At 49.2% G+C, this 22,517-nt stretch overlaps 7 protein-coding genes across 7 annotated transcripts; 5 read left to right on the top strand and 2 right to left on the bottom strand.

Annotated features, from left to right (window-relative positions):
* Positions 1–1,841: 1,841 nt before the first annotated feature.
* On the top strand, positions 1,842–5,129 carry FSUBG_159 (ITC1-subunit of Isw2 chromatin remodelling complex; the record flags this gene model as incomplete). Its single annotated transcript, XM_036679272.1, has 6 exons — positions 1,842–1,970; positions 2,025–2,083; positions 2,140–2,158; positions 2,213–2,278; positions 2,330–4,014; positions 4,070–5,129. 6 exons carry the CDS (start codon positions 1,842–1,844, stop codon positions 5,127–5,129), a joined length of 3,018 nt encoding a protein of 1,005 aa, XP_036544297.1.
* A 719-nt stretch (positions 5,130–5,848) lies between these two features.
* On the top strand, positions 5,849–6,787 carry FSUBG_160 (glutathione s-transferase; the record flags this gene model as incomplete). Its single annotated transcript, XM_036679284.1, has 3 exons — positions 5,849–5,886; positions 5,948–6,342; positions 6,408–6,787. The coding sequence occupies 3 exons, from the start codon at positions 5,849–5,851 to the stop codon at positions 6,785–6,787; spliced, it is 813 nt and encodes a 270-aa protein (XP_036544298.1).
* A 352-nt stretch (positions 6,788–7,139) lies between these two features.
* FSUBG_161 (glutathione S-transferase) lies at positions 7,140–9,695 on the top strand (the record flags this gene model as incomplete). The annotated part of the gene is made up of 1 exon (XM_036679295.1): positions 7,140–9,695. The coding sequence occupies one exon, from the start codon at positions 7,140–7,142 to the stop codon at positions 9,693–9,695; it is 2,556 nt and encodes an 851-aa protein (XP_036544299.1).
* Positions 9,696–9,942: 247 nt separating this feature from the next.
* FSUBG_162 (MTW1 Determining metaphase spindle length) lies at positions 9,943–11,030 on the bottom strand (the record flags this gene model as incomplete). Its single annotated transcript, XM_036679306.1, has 2 exons — positions 9,943–10,911; positions 10,968–11,030. 2 exons carry the CDS (start codon positions 11,028–11,030, stop codon positions 9,943–9,945), a joined length of 1,032 nt encoding a protein of 343 aa, XP_036544300.1.
* A 536-nt stretch (positions 11,031–11,566) lies between these two features.
* FSUBG_163 (gmp synthase) lies at positions 11,567–12,867 on the top strand (the record flags this gene model as incomplete). Its single annotated transcript, XM_036679317.1, has 2 exons — positions 11,567–11,641; positions 11,701–12,867. 2 exons carry the CDS (start codon positions 11,567–11,569, stop codon positions 12,865–12,867), a joined length of 1,242 nt encoding a protein of 413 aa, XP_036544301.1.
* A 298-nt stretch (positions 12,868–13,165) lies between these two features.
* FSUBG_164 (dependent histamine-releasing factor) lies at positions 13,166–13,994 on the bottom strand (the record flags this gene model as incomplete). The annotated part of the gene is made up of 5 exons (XM_036679328.1): positions 13,166–13,250; positions 13,308–13,470; positions 13,528–13,665; positions 13,744–13,855; positions 13,980–13,994. The coding sequence occupies 5 exons, from the start codon at positions 13,992–13,994 to the stop codon at positions 13,166–13,168; spliced, it is 513 nt and encodes a 170-aa protein (XP_036544302.1).
* Positions 13,995–15,959: 1,965 nt separating this feature from the next.
* Positions 15,960–17,141, top strand: FSUBG_165 (SUR2; the record flags this gene model as incomplete). Its single annotated transcript, XM_036679339.1, has 2 exons — positions 15,960–16,680; positions 16,741–17,141. The coding sequence occupies 2 exons, from the start codon at positions 15,960–15,962 to the stop codon at positions 17,139–17,141; spliced, it is 1,122 nt and encodes a 373-aa protein (XP_036544303.1).
* Positions 17,142–22,517: the final 5,376 nt, after the last annotated feature.

Consider the following 22,517-nt stretch of genomic DNA (forward strand, 5'->3'; position numbering starts at 1 on the left):
CAACGTGATTACGTCTGTCATGATGTTCTCTGAGTAAAACATATCATTCTGTTGGTAATTAGGCAGCAGGAATAATCAATGCCAGGCCTGTGCTTCAGAGACCCTGAATCTATCCAGGGGCACCATCAGGCTAGCTGGCTTCTCGGTACCTATTCACGATAGTTTGTCATTCTATTGTGCTTTTTATCCCCGCGCGTGCGGAAGCAGTGGCAAGCAAGTGTCGAATAGCATGCGATACCAATTGTGGAGCTTCATAGAGTACAAAGCTATGGGATATCCCTGGACGAGGCGGTGGCTCCAGCTCTGGCAGGGACATAATGGCTCCTTTGCAGGTGCCCAAAAGCGCAAAGACACTGCATGTGGTCTAAATACATTAAAACTGACTTCTGAGTTTCGTTTGGAGGTATTTATTAAGTGATAGGGTTGTATATAATTCCAATATGACTTACACGACGCGTTGGACGGAGAGACCGAAGAGGCTCTTGTTCTATGTCATGATGCTCTATTAATTCCAGGCAGTCTAGATATAAGTTTACTACATTGACAGAGTGGTATCTTCAGAGGCTCTATGATTCTGAACTGCGCTTTGCTGATGATTATCGTGAGTGATTGTTGTATCAGAAGCTTACTTGGCGTCCCGAGATGACGGTCTGGAGTATCTCCACGAGAATTTCAATATTAAGCTATATTGGATATAACTTCCCGAATCTACACTACATGTTTCCGAATCCACGTTTGCTGGTTACAGAGTGACGTGAGGATTATAAAGAGTCCAAGAACGTGGGCAAAAAGTTGAGTTAGGCTTGTTTTATAGGCGGGCAAAGTTGAATGATGGATCTTAGACGACGAGGAGGAGGGCCACGGCCCGACAGGGGTTGGAGGTGGAGAGGATGGAACGGATCCATGAGGAGCTAAGCTATAAAAAAAAAGCTGGGACATGACAAGACATTTTGACGCGCTTAGAATGTTGACTCCAACAAAGCAGGCATGGATATAGGTAGTATAATGGACAGTACACAAGTAAATTGTAAGCCGTAATATATCATATATACACTTGCTGATAGATCACTTCTCTCACTTTTCGTACCGTGTTAGTCTCATCCTCGGGTATCTGCAGCCGCATTCTTCATCAAAGCATTGGATCGGACCCTAATAATGTAAGTACTTACCTTATGTACCAGTCGTGGAGGGCACCTCAGGGACGGCATTGACTCCAAGTACCTGTACTTGCAAGTTACTGGAAAATGGCCCATATCTTAGTGGCGGCCCGGGTATCTCTCAGCTCCCAGTGACCCACCGTACTACCGGGACCTGGCCTGCCTGCCCGTTAAACTCCCTCCCGCCAGCCCAGGTCGCGTACTTGTAGCCCGCTTCTTTTCCTTCTTTAGATTCTTCTTTTCTTCCTACATCATTCTCCTCACTCTAGTCACGCCTGCAACTTGTCTCTGCCTCGACAACGTCTGCGCATTGCAAGAGATATCTCATATATCATCTTTTTCGCGTCTTATACCTTGCTTCCGACCTCCGCAGCCTGCGAGCGAGCGTGTAAGTCGTTCAACTCCGGACTCCGTCTCTCGAGGAGCCCACCCCCGATTTCTATTTCCCACCTGCGCGCCCGCGTTCTCCTCGATCCGCCCACGCAGAACGAAGCGACCCCAAATTTCACCTTAGCACCATTCTTCAACGTCGCGTCTTCCACCACAATCACCCTCGTGCTCATGCTGCAATATAGCATCGCTTTTAACCTTCAATCTTGTTAGTGGGGGCAGGCTATCCCTTAGCCTTGCAGGTGGTTTCTCTTGCACATCCGACTCGGCCGCTTGCGCCTCGATTACTTGACCATGGTACGCGCTTCTCATGCTTGCCTCTCGGCCACTTCGCCTTTGCTAAACGAGTATCACCAGGTCCTCTTCAAACGTAAACCGGTCCGCTTCGTGCCGGCACAGGAACTTGAAGATGAGAACACTGAGGTACGGCTAACTCAACATAGCTATAGGCTTTGCGCAATAGCTGAACAGCAATAGGTCTGGCACATTCCTCAAACAGGGGAGATCTTTACCTCATATGAGGACTATCTTGATCGGTAAGTACCATATATCACCCGAGTTCAATATTACACGTTACTTACACAACTCTCAGAATGGACTTCTATAAACAGGTTAGCCATGATATCTGGTTTACACCTTGACACCCCTTCCTAACGATCCTGTAGCGTCGCTTTAATGATCAGATTACAGGCCATTCCGGTCTGACTTTCTTTGAAGCTCTCAAGAGCGAGGTTTGTTTTGTAAACTTTGATTTATCGTTCAACGGCTAACAATTGGCTTAGCTTGCTGGTGGCAAAGAAGTCGAAGCTTCATTTCCTGAGGCGTTGAAAGGCCCTATACTGCGTAAGGTGCAGTTTCAGACCGTTTCTCGCCTGGATAACCTCGTTGATCAAATCTACGAAGAGTTCAAGCATGACTATTACCCTGGTGAAGAGGTCACAGTGACCATGAAGGGAGGCGATCGCGCTCACGGATTGGTCCGCGACAAGACAACTTTTGGTCCCCGCGCTCTTGCTGATGGAACTCACTCTTTACCTACAACCCGCTATCTGGTGGATCTCAAGGACACAGAGCAGGACACGATTGTAACCGATGAGCACATCTGTCGCGACCGGGGTATCTTCACCAAGGCCATGCTTCGATCTTTCATTAAGAAGACTGTCACCCGCGATGCATGGAACGGGGCACCGTGGTTAGTTAAGCATGACTATGCGAGCCAGTATCATATCGATACTCGTGTTCCTCCTCACCTTCGATATGACACCAAAGTTATGGAGCGTAAACAGCTGCAGGCCCAGAAGCGAGCCCACCTCAACCATGACACCAATGGTCATGATCTGACTTCTGCACTTCATTCTGGTCCAGTACGTCTGCCGGAACTCAAGCCGGCTCCCAAGAGTAAGGCGAAGCCTGGTCAGCCGGGATCTGGTTCCAAAGGTCTTAAGTGGCCTCTTAACATGCCTGTTCATGGCAGCAACCCATTCAACTCTCCTTCGGACTATGGCATCCAGACACCAATCCAGCGTGAACCTACACCGCCGCCTCCTCCACCACCTCCCCCGAAATATCCTATCGAAGATTTGCAGCTTGAGCCCCGAGATGATCGCAAGCGTCCACCACTTAAATTTCTCTGCAGAAACCCGCCTGTCAAGATTGAAAACGATGATATGCCGCAGAGTGAGTATTGCGACAAGATTGAGATGGAATCGATTGGCCCATTGCTTGAGACTTGGGACACCCTCAATGTGTACTGCGAGGTGTTCAAACTGGACTCGTTCACATTTGATGATTATGTTGAGACCCTCTGCTTTGCATCAGAGGAGGTTCCGATCCAATTACTTGACGAGATTCATTGCTCAGTATTGAAGATTTTGGTGGACTCTGAAGCCGATGGTGGCAAGGTTCGCATCACTTTACCCGAAGTCGACGAAGAAGATAGCGACGAGGACAGCGATGAGGATGCCAGCGCTCTGCCAACTCCCGAGCCCGAGGCTCGGCCAGTGGGACGAGCTACCCGCAGTAGTCTTGCTAAGGCGGAAGCAGAACGTTTGGCTGCCGAGGCCGCGGCCGCTGAGAAGGAAAGCGAGGAGGAGACTAAGCATCGTGCCGAGCAACTTCTCAAGGATTACGACTGGATCGAACATCTTCGAAAGCGAGACTTTACTAACGGGGGATGGGAGCGAATCATGGTTGGCCTTCTCCATCAGTTATCAAAGAACGAACGTCGACACGAGGTCTGTGAGGAGCTCTTGCACCTCCTTGTGCCTGCTGGAGTTGACGCTACTCAAGAAACCGTCAAGCAGCGATACGCCCAACTCGATATCAACCAGCGTGTCAAGGCTTTGCAAATAATCTGCATGCTGACCACTGAGACCAAGGCCATGCGAGGCTATATGGAAGATTGCAGCGAAACCATGACCACGTACCGCAAGGAGAGGATCGAATGGCAGCGGCAACGTAAGCAAGCGTAAGTCAAGAGCCAAACTTACCCATTCGGTACCAAATGCTAACAATCTATGCAGCATTGAAGATCTGCGCCAACTCAATGAGCAGAAAAAGATCCTCTTACCAGAGAACATGCCTCCTTCCCCACCAAAGGAAGAGGATGGAGACGTGAAAATGGCTGATCCTGAAGATTCCATTATCTCACGAGGGGGAGACGGCGAAGAAACGGAAGATGACCCATCGGCTCGCAAGCGCCGACGACCTCAGACGGCTAAGCAGCGCAAGCAAGAGGAGGAAGAGGCTCGCAAGAAGGAGAAGGCTGTCAAGGTTGCCAAGACGCCCAAACCGCCAGCCCAGTCAAAGCAGTTCACCAAACTGTTGAAGGATATTCAGAAGAAAGAAGAAGTCGTCAAAAAGTGTGAGGAGGAGATTGCCGTCATCGAAAACGATCTTCGCGAGGCAGACTGCCCTCGAACCCGAGTACTCGGAAAGGATCGCTTCTGGAACCGGTACTATTGGTTTGAACGAAATGGCATGCCGTATGGTGGGCTTCCTGATAGCTCGACCGCATCAGCCGATTACGCCAACGGCCTGATCTGGGTTCAAGGACCTGACGAGCTTGAGCGAGAAGGATACATCGACCTGCCTGCTGAGCTCCAGGAAGAGTACAAGGAAAAGTTCAACATGACTGTCCCTGAGCGAAAGGCTATGGAAGAGGCCAACACCAGCGTCTTCAACGCTCACCAGTGGGGTTATATCTCGGAGCCGGCGCATGTAGATGAGCTCATCAAATGGCTGGACCCTCGCGGGTTCAACGAACTCAAGCTTCGAAAGGAGCTCTTAAGTTTCAAGGACAAGATCGCCAAACACATGGAGAGTCGCAAGGCCTACCTGTCCAAGGAGGAAGATGGCGACAAGAAAGAGGAGAATCACAAGCGAATGAGCACTCGCATCCGGGACAAGTCACCGGAGACGCCCAACTATCGCAGTCTCCAGTGGGAGAACACGACCGCGCTGGAGGAACTAGGACACTTGCACAGTGATCCCCCGCCACCTCCCAGATCTCGAAAGCAGACACGAAAGCGGGAGGCCGTTAACGACGCGCCAGCCCCAGCAGCAAAGTCTCGACGACGATGAAGGAATTTGTGTGTTGCTTATGGGGCAATATGCGTCTCGTATCAAAATGGTGTCTGAGGTGTGAATTGACTGCATAGCAAAGGAAAGCATCCAGAAAAAGGATCTCGATGAATTTTTTACAGCGGACTTGGCGATGGTCACAGCGTGTTGATTTTGGCGGCAAAGCCTGGATTGGAGGAGTCTTAGAGCAAAAGGCGTTTGGTTCCTATATTTGCTTTTGTGGAAGGGGTTCGGAGAGGGAGAGGAACGGAAAGCATCCAATGGCATCGCATCACATGGCAACCGGCAGCATTTGGGAGTGGCATAGAAAGAGAGAAATACTGTAACTACCTAGATTAGAGGCTCTGAAACTGGGCTCTTGTTTGTATGAGACAAAGACAAAGGCAGGCAAGACAAAATCAATGAATACTACTCCTTACATACTTGCTAAAGAGATCGACCCGAGGACTCGGCACATGTGATGCTCCCGGTCCTTTTTATTATTTTAGTTATTTTATGGATCGACATCGACCAGCCAACCAAAAGTGATGCATCATGGGCGCATATCATATTTAGGGCGGCCATATCTGGAACCTTGGCCGAGACTAATCGGCCATATAAATTTGGCTCTCCCGGATGTTTTGAGAAGCTGTCATAGACTTGATTTCTATTATTGTCAATTGATTCATCTTGATACACCGTTTCACACCGTTTCACACCCTTCGCAGTAATACCTAATCATGGCTTCAAACGAACTACCCCACGTCAAGCTCTTTTGGTATGTCTCATTTACATACATCACTGTGCTGTGCTGTGCCTTCAAATGCTAACCAATCCAGGCTCGAGAAGTCGCGCTCCCAGCGCATCCTATGGCTACTCCAGGAGCTCAATCTGCCGTATGAGCTCGAGATCTTCCACCGCAACAAGAAGACCATGATGGCTCCCCCGGAGCTGCAAAAGGTGCACCCACTAGGCAAGTCGCCTGTGATCCAGATCAAACCTGCTGGTGCCGCTGAGGACGCTGAGCCCATCACCCTGGCTGAGAGTGGCTTCATCACTCAGTATCTGGCGGAGAACGTGCCTGAGGGTAAGAAGCTGGTGCCTCAGCGATGGAAAGAGGGTATGGAGGGCAAGATTGGTGGCGAGACTGAGGCTTGGATGAGATATCAGTACTATCTTCACTATTGCGAGGGTACTCTCATGCCTCCTCTGGTCATGGCCCTTGTTATCAGCGGTATGTTAACTCTCTCTCTCTCTCTCTTTCTCGCCTCAAACAATGATTACTAACTCGATATACAGCCCTCAAGTCTCCTCAGGTTCCCTTCTTCATCCGCCCCATATCAACAATCCTTGCCAACCGCATCTTCTCGGCCTTCATCTTCCCCAATGTGCACGTCAACCTCAAGATGATTGAAGGTCATCTCGCTACATCAGGTGGAAAGTACATCTGTGGACCGCAACTCACTGCTGCGGATATTCTCTTGAGCTTCCCATTGATTGCTGCCAAGGAAGATCTTGACGAGTTCGGAAGCTTTGAGAATGGCTCTTGGAAGTCAGAGTTCCCAAAATTGGCCGAGTATATTGACTTGATTGAGAATGAAGAGGGCTATAAGAAGAGTGTAGAGAAGATTATTGAGATTGATGGAGAGTTTTCTGCTACTCTTCGACCGGGACAATAAGTTTGAAGCAACTGGATAGAAACGAGGTATTGATTTATTAGATAACAAGTATGTATACCTAAATGAAGATGATATTTTGATCCCAGAAGCGACATAGATAGGTAGACAGTAAGCAATAAATATCCTTAACTACCTACCTACCTACTGGCGAATAACTCGTTTGGTAGCGACTTAGACTACCCGGTACAGGCCACACCGAATTTACCGAGGTGGGATGCAAAAACGCACTTGATTGGCTCCTCACCTTCGGCCCATCAACTTGATGAAAATACCTACGTACCTTACTAAGTGGCCCTCTACTGAGTTACATATTGCAACTGCACCCGCCAAAAAACCCCCGGGCCTTTACGCCATGTACGCATCTCGGACAGCCTGTTCAAGATGCTCATCGCAGTTGCGATCGGTTCCAGCCTCAGCCAAGAGGCTTGGGGCTGCAGCTGCGTATTCAACCACAGCTGACATCCCTGATACACCCAGGACCAGGACAAGGACAGCTTCACACTCAGCCAACACCAGCAGAGAGTCAAAATATTCCCACAATGGACCAAGAATAGGAGCCAATGCGTTCAGGTATAAACAGAAATCAGACCAGGACCCGGCATTGGCTCTTTTCAAAGAAATCGTGAGCCGCGCCGATCATGAAGCTACCCCAAGCACCGAGGCTGTCAGTGGGCCTATGCCTGTACTCACTGAGCTTGAAATCAGCGCAAGACTCAAGGAAGTCATGTCTAGAGGTTTCAGCCCCGATGAGCGCTATAACATCTTCCGCGACGAGATCTGGCCGAGTATCGTCGGACTTGAAGGCCAGATCCCCAAGCATATCTACACAGCTGTAACCCAACTACTCGGCACTGAGTGTCATCACATGCTTCAAAATGGTCTATACAAGAATAGTCACGATATAGCTGAGAAGTACCGGGCATTTGGGGACTATAGCCTCCGCCTACGAAACGATCTCATTCTCAACATGTGTGCTAAGTTCTTACAACATAAGAACGCGTCCAATGACCGCACCGCAATGAGGGTGGAGATCATCAAAATGTGGCAGCATATCTCTCAGCTCAAGCGACCTAGTGAAGCCAATAAGGAGGCACGCTTCGCACTACCCAGCATCACGGAGGTGTTGAAGGATATAGAGTATAGCAGCGGTGGCGCCCCAGCACAAGCAGGGACACAGGCATCTCGAGCGTTAGCCTCTTTGTTCCTTCAGCTACCACCGCCGCAATCCATTGAAGTCATCCCTTCACTACTGGCTACACTCGCTATCACTTCAGATAACAGATATTCTAGCTCTGACTACAAGTCGGAGTTGTCGCCTTTACTAGTACTTGTCCGAGCGGTGATATCCAAGCACAAAATCAAACAGGCTGATATCGATACTATCGTGTCAAAATCCTCAAAGATTTCTCCCGAGAAGCTGACCACACTCAAGGAGTATGTCACGCGACAATGGGCTCTTGCATCAGATATGATCATGCGTGAATCTCACGCCTGGGTGAGAGCCTCATCTCAGGGTGCATATCCGGGGGCGAGAAACGAGCTCAGCCACTTTCACAAGCAACTACGATTAGCTTATAGGGCACGCAACAAAAGCGCCATTGGATTCGTCTGGGACGCCATGTTAGAGGCCTTGCGCGACAACCCGGATATCAAACCCCAGCTAGCTCATGATCGTGAATTCCTCGATTTTTGGATCTTTGTGTGGTGTGCAGTTCGTCGTCATCCAAGAGTGCAGGAGACTCTAGAGCTAATGCGCTCGCTTGGTGTCGAGCCAACAGTCAGAACTTATACAAGCATGATGCACGGATGGAAGATGTGCAAGGATATTGGCAAGATCGAGGCATTATGGGGTCAACTTGTCAAGTCTGGCATAAAGCTCGACGCTGTTATCTGGACCGAGCGTGTGTCGGCGCTTATCGAGCTTGGTCAGCATCAGAAGGGTCTACAGGCACTCGCGGAGATGGTAGAAAACTGGCAACATGCAGTCAAGCAAGGAAAACAGTCTCAAGCTGTTGAGCCTACTATCGAAGCCGTCAATGCTGCCTTCAAGAGTCTGTTAAATGCAGACCCCAAGGCCGCACACGATTTGTTGGCGTGGGCTGGAAGACAGGGTCTTGCCCCAAATACTCGCACCTACAATATTCTCATCCGCGAGACGATTCGCATGGGCTATCACAAGAACATTGGGGAACTCTTACAGTCCATGCAGAAGGAGGGCATCGAGCCTGACTCTGCTACCTTTACCATTCTACTCGAGTCTGTTATTGGGCGGATGGAAGATGCCAGTGCTGAGGAGCAAGTTGTTGCTATCAAAGAAGTCTTCAGCCATATTGAACAAGCTGAACTCAAGCCTAATCTCGAGACATATGGCAAGATGCTTTACGCTCTTGATGGTCTTCCCAACTGCTCCGACGATGTTATTGCTGCCTTGCAGCAACATATGCGCAGCAACGGCTTCGGTTCTGTTTTGACACCTCACATGATTACTATTCTGGTAGAGCGCGCTATTCGTCATGATCCTCCTGATATCAACAAGATCCGCACTCTGCTCAAGGACAACAATCTGACAAAGGTGTCCTCTGGCGACCAGACTCTGTGGGAGCGAGTCATGACCGCCCACGCCATCGGTGGTGATGTTCGAGAAGCCATGTCTATCTTTGATGATCTCGCCAATGCTGGTCGACCTGTCACATCGCTCTCGTGTCTCAAAGAACTGATGCAAGCCCTTCTCGAAAATGGAGACACGGAGTCGGCTAAGAGAGTCGTGGATGTTGTTCTCAAGTATAAGCTTCATGATAGAGAGAGCAAGAGTGCGAATGAGAGATACTGGAGACATCATTTCTGGTATCTGGCTCAGCATAATGGTTTGATAGACAGCCAGAAGTTGAGGCAGTATGCGCGTTCATAGAGAAAACAAGGAGGGATGATGGAATGGGAGAATTGTACCACCATTCAAGGGTTAGACGTGTACTAGAGGTATATACCTCGCTAGGGTAGACGCTGTGTTGACCATGCCTTGAGGCATCCGTTTTGTATATTGCATGACAAAAGTTTCCCTCGCCAATATTATGATACAGACCTTTTTCTTCGTTGGCCCAACGCCTTTCAAAAAATTATTCAACTCAACTTGACACATCAAATATGCAGTTCTCAACCTATGACTGATCCATTGCTTCTCCTTCTCCAGAAGCTTCGTCTGCCGTCGTTGACTTCTGCCCAAGCATACCAGCCAGTTGCTCTAGCCCCTCAACATCGCTTCTCGTAATTTTGCGTCCTTCTCCCTGCCACTCACCATCACGTACATCGCCCTGATCTCCCAGTTCGAGACCTCTAGCTGTCTCGAGATATTTCCGCGAAGCACCCTCGACGTATTCCACACGCTCACGCCTCCATGTACGTGAGCTACTTGAGGCATCCTCCATCGAGGTGTCTGCGTCCGTGGGACCAAGGTCTGGAAGCAATGTGCGTAGTGATGTTGATAGAGCGCGGAGGGCTTGTAATTGTGAGAGGGTGAATTCTGTTGTCGTCGCGATGGGCTTGTCAGCTCCAGCGGCCTGAAGACTTGCCTTGTCGCGCAAGAAGCCAAAGGCTGAACCGTCTGGCGCCTGAGCCTGTCCTTCTTCCGCTTTTACATTGCCAGGCACAACACCTAGCACAGACCTCAATTTTCCAAGCAGCGCATCATTTCGGGCTCTCTCAGACTCGAGTGCTGTGTGCAGTCGCTGGCTAGCATGCAATCTCCTCCGCAGCGCAGTCACAGACTCTGTCGTTGGCCGATCGGGACCTTCTGACCCAGAGAAATCCAAGCCCTCGTAGTGCGCCAGACGCATATACGGTTGATCGTCTGGCCGCACAGTGAGGATATTGCGCATTGTGTATAGCTCGAACAAATCAAAGTTCTTATCGATGGACGCGTTGAGGAGAGTCTCGAGCTGGTGTGTGCCATGTTCAATCTCTAGCTTGGCTGCCTCGTCGGGCGGTAGAGCCGGTGTTCCATCTTTCGGGGCGTGTTTATTGGAGAAGCCTAATGATTGAGGAGGAATGGAGAGAAGAAGTTGTTCGACCGAGTTGAGGGCACGGTCGGCGAGGACATTGACAGTGTTGATGATGTCGTCGAGGAGGGACTTGGAGGCGTTAGCGCTGATTGTGTGATATTGTGATACTACCAGTGCCAACTTACAACTGGAGGGTAACCAAGATGCTCTGTTAAGAGTTCATAGTCTGAGTTTTGTTGCGATGTCATTTTGATTTGTCGCTATGTGTACAAAGTTTGGAGTGTTGAAGTGCTTTGGTTTAATGGACAATTAGACGCGTAAATGGAAGAGACGCGTCTAAGAAATGCTCAATTCCTGCGCCAGTAATTAATTGCCAGCTAAAATAGTATCTCGTCCTCCGTCGAAGAGACCAAATGAACTGAAGCAGTACCTAATCTTGTGTAATATTTCTACATGTCAATTGATATTATGTGCTGTAAACTCATGGGCTCTCTATCCCATCATGAGAAGTCGAGTCCAAATAATTGACACCTAAATCGCAAGGCGTCAGCCCTGAATCTTAGCTACCTACCCCGCGAACATACATTGTGGCTTGACTGACTGACGGATCTTCAGTGGCTCGGCAGAACTGTACGTCACTCTCTCGTGCTCAGTGGATTTGGGCCCAACCCAAATGGAACTGCCTGCGGGTAATGTACTAAGGTAAACCTTCAGCGGATCGCCTATCCCAACCTCACCTTACTCCTTCATTCCTATAAAAATCTGATACCTACAAGTCTTGGCCATGTCCAAATACAAGGATATTGTGAAAAATGGGTGGCATCCTGAAAAGACCGGTAGCAGCTTGAAAGGTCAAGTTGTAAGCAGTCTCTCCTCTCTCTTATCTGCTACTGAAATCAATGGCTGACATACTCAAAGAAAGGACTAGTTGGGAGAGGGAAGTCTGAGGAGGAGGATCGAGGTAGTCACGTTTCTGTTCCGCTGTCCCAACTAAAGGACCCTTCAAGCTTTGCACCACCTCCCAAACGTACCGGTTCTGGTCTTATTCCACCACCTCCAAAGGCAGAGTCGGCACCTAGAAAGGTTATCACCGCCCCTTCGAAATACCAGGATCCGAGAGCACCGCCCCCTCAAGAACCCGTGTATGCCGAGCCTGAGGAGGAATATGAGGAACAGCCCCGTGGCCCTTATCGCACAAATACTACAGGTCTTTCAACGGATAACCTACCGAAGCCTCCCGGTCGCAGAGATGGTGCTGACGGACGTTCGGGCCAACCGCCTTCATATCAGTCGGCGATGGCGGGTGTAGGGGGAGGAGGAAGAGCTGCACCTCCGAGCTTGCCACCACGACTGCCTCCAAGGACAAATTCTGGAAGCACCATCGCGAGCTCTCCCGCTGCTAGTCCCGCGCCTACAGGCAACGGTCTGTTGAATCAAGGAGCAGTCAATCGTCTGGGTGCAGCAGGGATATCAGTTCCTGGCTTTGGTATTGGTCGTTCCAGCCCGGCAGCTGAAGCATCCTCTAGTCCACCTCAACCTCCACGACCCGGTGTCGCGTCACCATCTCCAGCACCTGCTGCATCACACATGAGCGAACTGCAGAACCGATTCTCGAAGTTCGGAACATCATCTAGCGCTAACACAGCAGCACCTCCACCACCTAGTGAGAGCACCACGTGGGCTCAGAAGCAAGCCGCTCTCAAGACTGCCTCATCATTCCAAAAGGATCCTTCTTCGGTCTCCCTCTCCGATGCCCGAGCTGCTGCCAGTACAGCTAACAACTTCCGCCAGCGCCATGGTGAACAAGTTGCTGCTGGAGCCAAAACAGCAAACAACCTGAACCAAAAGTATGGACTCCTTGACAAGGCGCAGAATTCATACTCTAGGTTCCAAGGCAACCAAACACAAAGTCAAAATGAAGATGCTCCCTCTGCACCAGCATCGCCCGGATTGGCCAGCGTTGTTGGAAAGAAGAAGCCTCCTCCACCTCCGCCAAAGAAGAAGCCAGCTCTTATGAGCGCTTCAGCTACTCCCGCCAACGATGAACCACCTCCTATTCCTATGGCAACTAGGCCACAGTTTTAAGTTACGAGAATCAGTATTAGACGCACAGCATTGCCAGGCGCGCATCTAGGGGAGTTTTTTGATCTTTCTTGCTTTCTTTGCAACGAGAATCGCCTTCATCACTGCACAAAAGGGTCAAAAATACAAATTGGTTGGAACTCATGACTTCTTTCTTTTTTGTTCATCTCATCGCAATATCTCGGGGATATACCAAGCGCCGAGAACGAGATTCGTGTGGCTCGTAATCTAAATAACTGCTCGTCCGTCTGTCGTCACAAACAAGGCAGACCAAAAACATCACCACGTCACTACCTCCACCTTAGACCTTCATCTCGGTAAGACCGTGCTTCCAGACGGTGATGTAGGGGGTGACACCATCATCACGGTAGTTGAGAAGGACAACCCTATAGATAATTAGTCTCTTAAAAAAAAAAAGACTCAGTAATAAGGGGCAAGCTTACATTCCGTCTGGGTTCATGGACTCTCCAGTAAGGAACTCGAAGTCCTTGAACTTGGCAAGGACGACGTTCTTGACATAGTTCTGGGCACCCTTCTCGAAGGCAGTGATCTCCTCGGCGGGGGCACCCTTCTCCTGGAGAGCAGCCTTGACAGCCTTCATGTAACCTGGAATTGGTGTTAACTTCTGATATCGTGGATCCCGATGGGATGGCTTTTATGTACCCTTAAGGTAGGTGAGGTAGCTCTTCTTGTCGAAAGAGGTCTCCTGGAGACGGAAAGAGCTGACGATGTTGTTGACCTTGACGACCTGGTCCTCGAGGTCCTCAGCAGCCTCCTCGGCGGAAGCGTTGGCACCGATATCTGTGGATTATGGTGTTAGGGCAAAATTGAACCTTGTTTTACACCAGCCCTGAGGCTTTGATGCTGGTCGTCACGTACCGACGTTAACGCCACCCTCCTCGATCATGGCACAGTCGGCCTCGTAGACGATGCCATCGACCTCCTTGAGATCGTAAGAGTCGGAGATGAGCTCGTCACCGGTGAGGATATCCTATTGTTGCGGGGTTCAGCGACAGATCATGCGAATAAGACAAAACAAGACAAGAATCGAGCGCGGGGTAAGAGTAGGCGGGGTACTGCTCAAGGCGATGAGACGAGTTTGTTCATGGTCGTACCTTGTAGATAAGCATTTTGACGGCTGGAGTCGATTAGACCTTTGAGGATGGGATAGGATGGAGAAGAGGAGAAAATGAAGCTGATGAGACTGGCAAAGAGGAGCAAAAGCCAAAGGGAGAAACAGAGCCTGATGATAATAAAAATCTAGAGCCAGTGGCGGGGTAGTGGGGCTCGAGTACATTAGCGGCACGCAAACTGAAAAAGCTCACTGAACAACGCCGTAAAATTTTTCCGTGGCCGATTCCTGCGAACCAATCAAAATCATGGAGTGGGACTCGAAAGCACCAAATCGGTCTCTCTGCTAATATCACGTTTTGGAGGAAGAGTTAAAATGACAGGCGGAATATGCTAAATTAGAGCATAGATCTTAGCATTGTGGGCTTCTTAGCGAGAGGTTATTGAGCTAAGATAAACAAAAACTTTTCAGTGTAGTTGTAAGCAAGGAAGAATTGTAGGCATTTTGAGCGATCCCATGGCTACCTAATAAGGTAGTGAAAAATACTTACCTACCTAACTGAGCTGACCACCAAGCTGGCTGGCTACACGCTGACGAGTGGTGGAAGCGATGGAACTTTGAGTACTCTGCGCGCGACAATGTAATATAATAGGCCAGCTCTAGCCCAATAGAATTACACCGCGGACGGCAATGCTGAGCTGCGTCTCACGCATCATGGAAAATGCATGTACATACTGCCGATTACCAGCATTGTATGTCCCATACCGAGTATTTTTCCCAAGTCCCAAGGAGCCGAAATCAGGCTTAGCACCCGGAGTCCGAGGGGACCTATGATCTTCAACGCCTGACAAGATCAGCCAGGGGTTCCGCGTTTGCCCCGGATTTATTTTTTAATACGCGGATTTGGAACCGAACGGCTTCATGCGATGTCATGGGCAGGGAAAGGGACGGATGAGCTGGCTAGGCTGGCATGATCCATCTGCGTCTCGGTTCAGTTAATCTAAATATTCAGACGAGCTGTAAGCAGCTACTCTGCCTTAGGTTGACAGCAGACATATGACCTGTTGGTGACGTTTCAGTGGTATGAGCCACGAGAGGCTTCGCAAGGCTTGCCCTGTGTTGAGAGGAATGAACAGGCGATGGAGTACCAACATGAATTGACAGGGAGGACAGGCGTAAGATATTCGTACGTTTTCTGAGTTCATTGAGCAATGACAGAATGCAAAGCCCCTTTAATAATAGAGATATCGCAGAGCACATGTGATTTGACAAAGTCATTGACAGTCTACTAAGTTAACGCGTGGGCTGATCCGCCACTCCCGGCCATGATGCGACCTCACGGAATTGCTCTTCAGGAGATGTCGATTGTGAGAACTGCAAAGACACTTGTACATGAAATAACGCATGAGAATGTCGCATTCGTAAAGTATCGTCTACAAAAAGGAGATTGATTAGTCTCTTGGCGTGGGTTTGGAATAATTGGACCTCTTCAAAGTTGCACAGTCCGTCCGCTGATTGATTCTACTTTGCACTCCGAAGCTCCCGGGCCCAGGGCTGCCTCCGTGTCTGCAGATACTGTATCATCACTGTTTTTTCGCGTGTACCTGAGGTGGGTTGCCACTTTAAGTGACCCAGCGGCGCGAGCGATTGGACGACACGAGCCTTAATCTAATCTTCTGCCCCCCAAATCAAGGTACCTACCTTGCCTTGCCTTGCCTTGCCTTGCCTCCATTTGTCTTGGGCGTCGGGTTTTATTAACTTGCCATTGCCATCGCAATCGACATCGACGCTCCCTTTTCTTAAATCTCTTGTATCCTCCAGGTCTAGCCTCCAACTCTTTCTACCTTCATTTGTTGATCGAGGCTCTATTAATTGTTTGTTTCGTTTTGTCGCTAACAGTTTCGCCTCTCGTACGGAACTGAATTGTCTCCTTTCACTCCTTCACATCGTCATCATCACCAACTAAAACGTTATAACGCGACCGCAGCATCGATACCTTGGCAACTTAATTTCTGAACCTGTCATGGGCAACGACAGCTCTATCCTCGCCGACGGCTCCGCCATGGCCATGCCCGGCACTTCATTCAATCACACGCTCTTCGAAACAGCTTTACCACCGCTGCCAACATTTAGTCTAGAGGTCCAGCCTGATCTCTTTCCTTGGGTCTCCGACTTTTGGCTCAATTTGTTACTCCCTGTTGTTGTGTACTGGGTCCTGTCCCTGATATTCCATGCAATCGACGTCAACGACTGGTTCCCCCAATATCGACTACACACGCCCGAAGAAATCACCAAACGCAACCACGTCTCCCGCTTTGAGGTCGCCCGCGATGTTATCCTGCAGCAGATCATCCAGGTCGTCACCGGCGCTCTTCTCGCCTTGTCCGAGCCTCCGGAGATGATTGGAAAGAATGACTATGACGTTGCAGTCTGGGCTACTCGCATCCGTATCACGCAGCGAGCTCTCCCAACTGTGCTCGGCCTCGTCGGCCTCAATGCTACAGCAATCTCCAAGAGTCTCCTTGACACTCACCCCCTGCTGGCCGGGGCTGTTGCTGGCGGTTACTACCCATCGCTGGTGGGCGCGAACAATGAGCCTGCTTTCGCCTCTTGGGAGATGACATTGGCCAAGGCCATCTACTACTTCATGATCCCTGCTGTTCAGTACTTTATTGGTGCTGCTATCATCGATACTTGGCAATACTTCCTCCACCGATTGATGCATGTCAACAAGTGGTTGTATGGTAAGTTCCATCCACAAACTGCTTGATTTCAATGTCACGGTCGCTAACTCAATTCAACAGTTCACTTCCACTCTCGCCACCATCGTCTTTACGTCCCTTACGCTTACGGTGCTCTCTACAACCACCCTGTTGAGGGATTCCTGCTCGACACTCTCGGCGCCGCCGTCGCATTCAAGGTCACCCGCATGACTTTGCGCCAGGGCATCCTCTTCTTCTCAATGTCCACAATCAAGACAGTCGATGACCACTGCGGCTACGCATTTCCCTGGGACCCTCTCCAGATCGTGACCAGCAATAACGCTGAATATCACGATATCCACCACCAACACTGGGGCATCAAGACCAACTTTGCTCAGCCTTTCTTCACTTTCTGGGACACTCTTCTCGATACCAAGTACAGGGGCTCCAAGACCAACAAGCCTAGCCAAAGGAAGGCCAAGGTCGAGGCAAAGGCTCAGTAGATTTTGTTTTTGAGACATTGGCCTATGAACTTTTTGATTTCAGCATAAGGAGCACATTGCACAGTCCCAACAAAACAAGAAAATCAAGCATCAGTATTCTTGAGGAATCGCCGGATTGCGGTATGGCTGTTTAATCTTATCAGGGGGGGGCGCTTTTTGTTACGGTTTTGGATCGGTTTGGGCATGACGGCAATTTCAACATCAACACTTATCATTACGGCTCGAAGCTTGCGGTAATTTTTATCAACCTTTAATTCATGGCTTTAATGAGGCGCCTGATGGACCAACTCCTTGGGCCTAATACGTTCTTACTACTTTCGTTATTCTTACACACTCTCATTCTTACCCTGCCACCAGTCCCGTCGCCGCAATCCAAGGGTCTGGTGGTGCAGTGGCAGGGCTGGCCTTCCGAGAACGGCGGTGTTGGGTAGACGAGGGTCTTCCAGCTTTTTTGCTTTGCATCTGGATTTGTACCATAATTGTCAAGAATGAGACACAGAGTTGGGTTTAGTAACGGCGCACAATTAGTATGTGAAATGATGGGCTTTGGGTCCCTGTTCCTGTGTATCGGGAACGAGTATGTATGGCCGCAAGGAGGAAGAAACCCAGTGAGAAGATAAATATCTGGGCAGATGTACGACGCTGAATCTCGGTTTGGTTCTCAGGATAGCCCCCAGGAGCAGAATACTAAGAGTTCTTTCTGTAACCCGTCCCGATAACTCTTGAATGCCAACGCGATACCTGTCCACTAGTAGAGCCACCCTGAGTCTACCTACGTGGTTATAACTTACAGGTAATGCTAGAAGGATATCAATGAGACCATCTATATATTTTTGCGCACAAAGCGTCGGTATTTACAGCCATTGTTATAATGGCAGATGGGTCATTGATTCATAACGTTCATGGTTTGGGCAACGAATTGGCGGCGGGACCTCAGTATCTAGCATCTGAGAGATACTATTGAGTGTGAGCCACAGCTAGAATCTCGACGTATGAATGCAAGAGGACCCTCCCGACATCACATGTATTAGCGCCGGCGATCATATGAATGTAAATGTCTAATGCATCACTCAGCAATTGTCAAAATCGAGACTACCCAGCCCGATCTTATTGTGAGCAGTCCGCCTACCCTATAGAAGTATCCCTGATTCGGAAGAAAGGAGTCTCCAATATTGTGAAGAAATAAACCATATGTATGCCGTGTATCGTAGACCCAACTTTTCCATGTTACGATGAGAACGACAAATCGTTGCTCACTGTTAAGTGATATGTGATCTGTCGAGATTAGTTGAGGTTATGTGGCGTGTGAGAATACACGTTGAGCCAGCGGACTGTGAGTGATGAGAATTCGTGACGAGCATCATTTCCTCCTACAGAAATGAACTCCACACTTCAGCTCTAAGACAGTCTTAATAAGTCCTATGATCTTGATGGAAATTAAGTATAGGCTAGGGAAATAGCTTGTAACAAACAACGGTGTTTCTATTTAACGACGAAACAAACGCTTTGATCAGATGGAGGCTCTCTACGCGGGGGGAATGACAGAACCTCCGGCCTCGAGAGTAGATTTAAAGTGCTAACAGCGGCTGGGAATAATATAGAAACATTGAAGATCATCAAGCGCCGTTTTTGGTTTATTTGGAATCTAGGACTAAAGTTAAATCCCGGACCGATAGGACCGGTTGATGAAGCTGGTATCGGATACCTAGGTATGACGATATTGAACGTGTCTGACTTTTTGTGACACGCTTCACAACGACAGGACGGGATGAGTTCCTGCGAACCCGGGAAAGACATTGAATGATTGTCTCGGCCTTAAATTCTGTACGTGGTTGTACAGGTATCCATTTGTTTGGAAGGAAGAGACAATTTCACAACATCCGGAGCCACAATCAGGGAAGCTCCTTTGTTGTTTTCCGTCTTGGCTTGTGTCCCGTCACGACGAACTGTCAATTTTCTCGGTAAATGCTTTCTTTCTCGGCTTATTGACGTATCCACATCCGTGTTCAGGGAGAAGCTTCGAGGTGGGAGGGAGATATTCCTCCACCAGAAACCGGGTCTCTTGAAATTGGGGCTGAGATATGAAGCAGAGATCGGGGTGAAAAGCAAGAAAGGGCATGACTTGGCGATGGGACTTCCCTGGAAACAAACATTCAGTCAGATGTGAGAACTTGGTGACGTGATTTACCGATAAAAAAGAAAACAATGAATACGGTTGGGGGGACGATGGATGATGAATGCTGCAGGGCGGATGTAGGCTTGATGCATCCGAGACAAGACAAAAGATAAGACAGAAAAAAGCAAATAGGGTTGATAACATGCATTCTGTCTGTCAGTTGTGTAATTAATTGTGCATATGCACGTACAAGGCGTTACCAACGTTGACGATATGTTGTGGCTGTTGTCAACGGTGATGACTGACGTGGTTGATACAGACACCAATAGACAGCTCGAGACAGATATGTAACTATCATGTGGTTTATAGGTACTGTAATGCAAGCCGCAACCAGCTTTGTCTCGTCTTGCTGTCTCGTCTTTCCCTATGACAATTGATGCAAGCGGCCCATTCTCTCCGGTTCTGGCCTGTTTTCCGTCAAGAACCCGCCGACTTTTTGTCTCTCCCTTGAGCTTTGAGCGCTAAACGCTCGCTTCTCAAGAGTCAAGACAGCTCAGGCGAGTTTCAGACCACAGGTTTTCACTGGCTGTGGCTAAGAGGACCCTGAATTTCCACTCAAGGTATTAGTGTCCCGCTAGGGGAGGAAGAAAACCCAGGCCCTTGACTATAAGGGATGTAAATACTTAGAAAAATATAGCCTAAGTTTAGGTGACTCACTGCTAAGTTTATTCTGACACCCTATCTCAAGGCCTGATGTTTTCTTGCTCCCCAAGGCCCGGAGGTCGGGAATAGAGCTCACCCTCTCTCTCTGCCCGCCCCCTGGTTCACAGCTGAGTAGCATTGGTTTTGGAGCCTGCATTTTCTTGATTCTGTCCGAAGAGTGATTTATCCTGACTTGATTTCTTCATCATGTCACAACCCAGCTGATCTCTTGCAAGAGACTATTGGCAACTTGCCGAGCTGTACTGCAGATGTGTCTGGCCAATCCTGACAGCACCCGTCCCTCCCCTTTTGAATTTGCCAAGACAAGGATAATTAGTGAAGCTCATGGTCAGGAATAATACGTGCAGCTTATGAACTTTGGCAGACATAAAATGCTCCATCTTTTATGACGCCCTTCTTTCGTGCTAAGGAGATCCCGGAACCCTGGCTGAGCTCCACAAAGACCCCTGGCACAAGCTGACCCACCAGGTCTCAGGCTGAGAGCTAGAACCTATTCAAGTTAATGAGATCAGGTTCGGTTCGATCAGAGAAAGGCTAGTGGACCAATCACGACTGACCAATGTTCCAGAGACTTGGGTTCCTTGTCTTTGGTGATGCCGTGCTCGTGCAGGTAGATGTAGATGATCGCCCTTGTTCCCCTGAAATCTTTGTCTTTGTTGATTGTGGTACAATGTACAGAAATGTCTCTCCCCTCTTCTTTGTCTACTTGTGTCTATCTGTAAGTTGTTGATCAACAACCATCAACCCGAGACATGACGATGCCGATCCTTCCTCACGAGACGCATGCGGTCTGTGCTATTCATTGGCGATGATCAACAGGCTGGAAACTTCAAGGAGCAAGGCAATATTCCATAGCGCATGCTCAAACAGACCAATAGGCCAATACTACCCCTTGACGCCCTCGTGCATGGTTCGGTTGGTCTCACTGGCAAACCCGGAACGATATCGCAACTGGAAAGGCCAATATTCAAACCTGGCTGAGCTGGGCTGAACCAGACCTGTCACTTGACAGCCACGGGCTGAAATATTACCTGTCTTCTCCAATGACAGTGGCATTTCCCATTCCGAGCTGGCCTTAGATTGGCGAGGCCTTTGGCTTTTCGACTAGGTAGGTAGGCACCTAAGCAGGTAAGGTAATTAATGTGAAGAAAGGCAGGAGCATTATTTCCCCATCTCCATCTTGGTCAGAATTGGGTCCTCTCCCGCTCTTTCCGCAATCTCATATCCAATATTCCTCCTCCTCCCCATCCAAAAAGTCTCACCCTCTTTTCTTCTTCGATCTAACATTCTGCATCTTTGGTCTCCCTTTTCTACCTTTCCCCATTCATTCCTCGTCCAAGACTGCGACTGCGACTGAGACTGAGACCACCCAAAAGCAAACTAGGTAGCGAGAGACCGTCAACTATTCACCCTCTTGTTAGTGGGACCGTATTCCAAACTGTCCGCGCGCACCTTTGCTTTGCAGCATCGACCACTCCTGGGTCACAACTTTTACTCGAGCGTCGCAAGCAAGCAAACAAGCAAGCAAGCAAGCAGCTTCACTAGCCGCCCTTGGCTCCCTCGTCTACGGCCTTGCCCTGCCTTTGTTATACGGTACTTCGCTGTGCCCGACTGTTGCATTGCTTCGTCTCATAGCCGAGTATCCTCGTCTTGCCTCGCTTTGGCATTTTGCGCTGCCTTTGACGCCCTGCGCTTAAGCGCCCGTCCTGTGCCGCATTCCGTACCTTACTTACCCAGTTCTTGGTACACGTCAACATTCGTCGTCGTCTAGGGGTTCCATGTTCCAAGACTCCATTGCGGCGCTTACTGCCCGTCACCTTTCAGGGCTCCTCGTCAGGTCATTGGCTGTCAACCACCTACAACTAAATTCGCTGTAATTTGAGAGGCTCACATCCAATCATTGACAGTCAGTATAGAGTCTCTAACACCACTTCGCGCCTGTCTGAACATGCGACGAACACCTCATGGTGTTTCATCAGCCTCCTGTTATTGCTTAATCTCGACCTGTCCGAATCCCCGGCATCAAAGCCTATAGGCGCTTTCGTGGATCTTGACTGGTTTCCCAGATTAGTACCAATCTCATCATTAATCCCCACAGCGACCTGTGGTAACGGGTGCCTACATATTAACTGTAGTAAAGGCCCGTCACCCGTCGCCTGTCATGGATCCATCAACGACTCTTTTCACTTTCTTGTTGTGAGTTCGGACCATTTCTTCTTTCTTTTGTTAATTATATTCCTTCCGTTTGTTTGCTTGTTTGCTCCCTTACTTCGCCTCTCGCTGGTCGATTGTTGATCCACTACTTCTGCGGATCGCCTTCTACGGAACCGTTGAGTCGGTTCATTATATCCAATCCAATCCCTCTTTACAACAATCGTTCTCTTCAGCAATTGGACCACTTTCTCTCCGACTGCGTCAGCTTCATCTCTCAGCATTCCCTTTGTGTTTCAACTATCGAACGCTGTCATTCCATTCTCTACCCCGGGACCGGTACACATTACCTAGAAGTGTCTTATTTGCCGTGGTATGCTTCAATT

The sequence above is a fragment of the Fusarium subglutinans genome (genome assembly GCF_013396075.1).
Source record: "Fusarium subglutinans strain NRRL 66333 chromosome Unknown NRRL66333_c0000001, whole genome shotgun sequence".
Classification (NCBI taxonomy): Eukaryota; Fungi; Ascomycota; class Sordariomycetes; order Hypocreales; family Nectriaceae; genus Fusarium; species Fusarium subglutinans.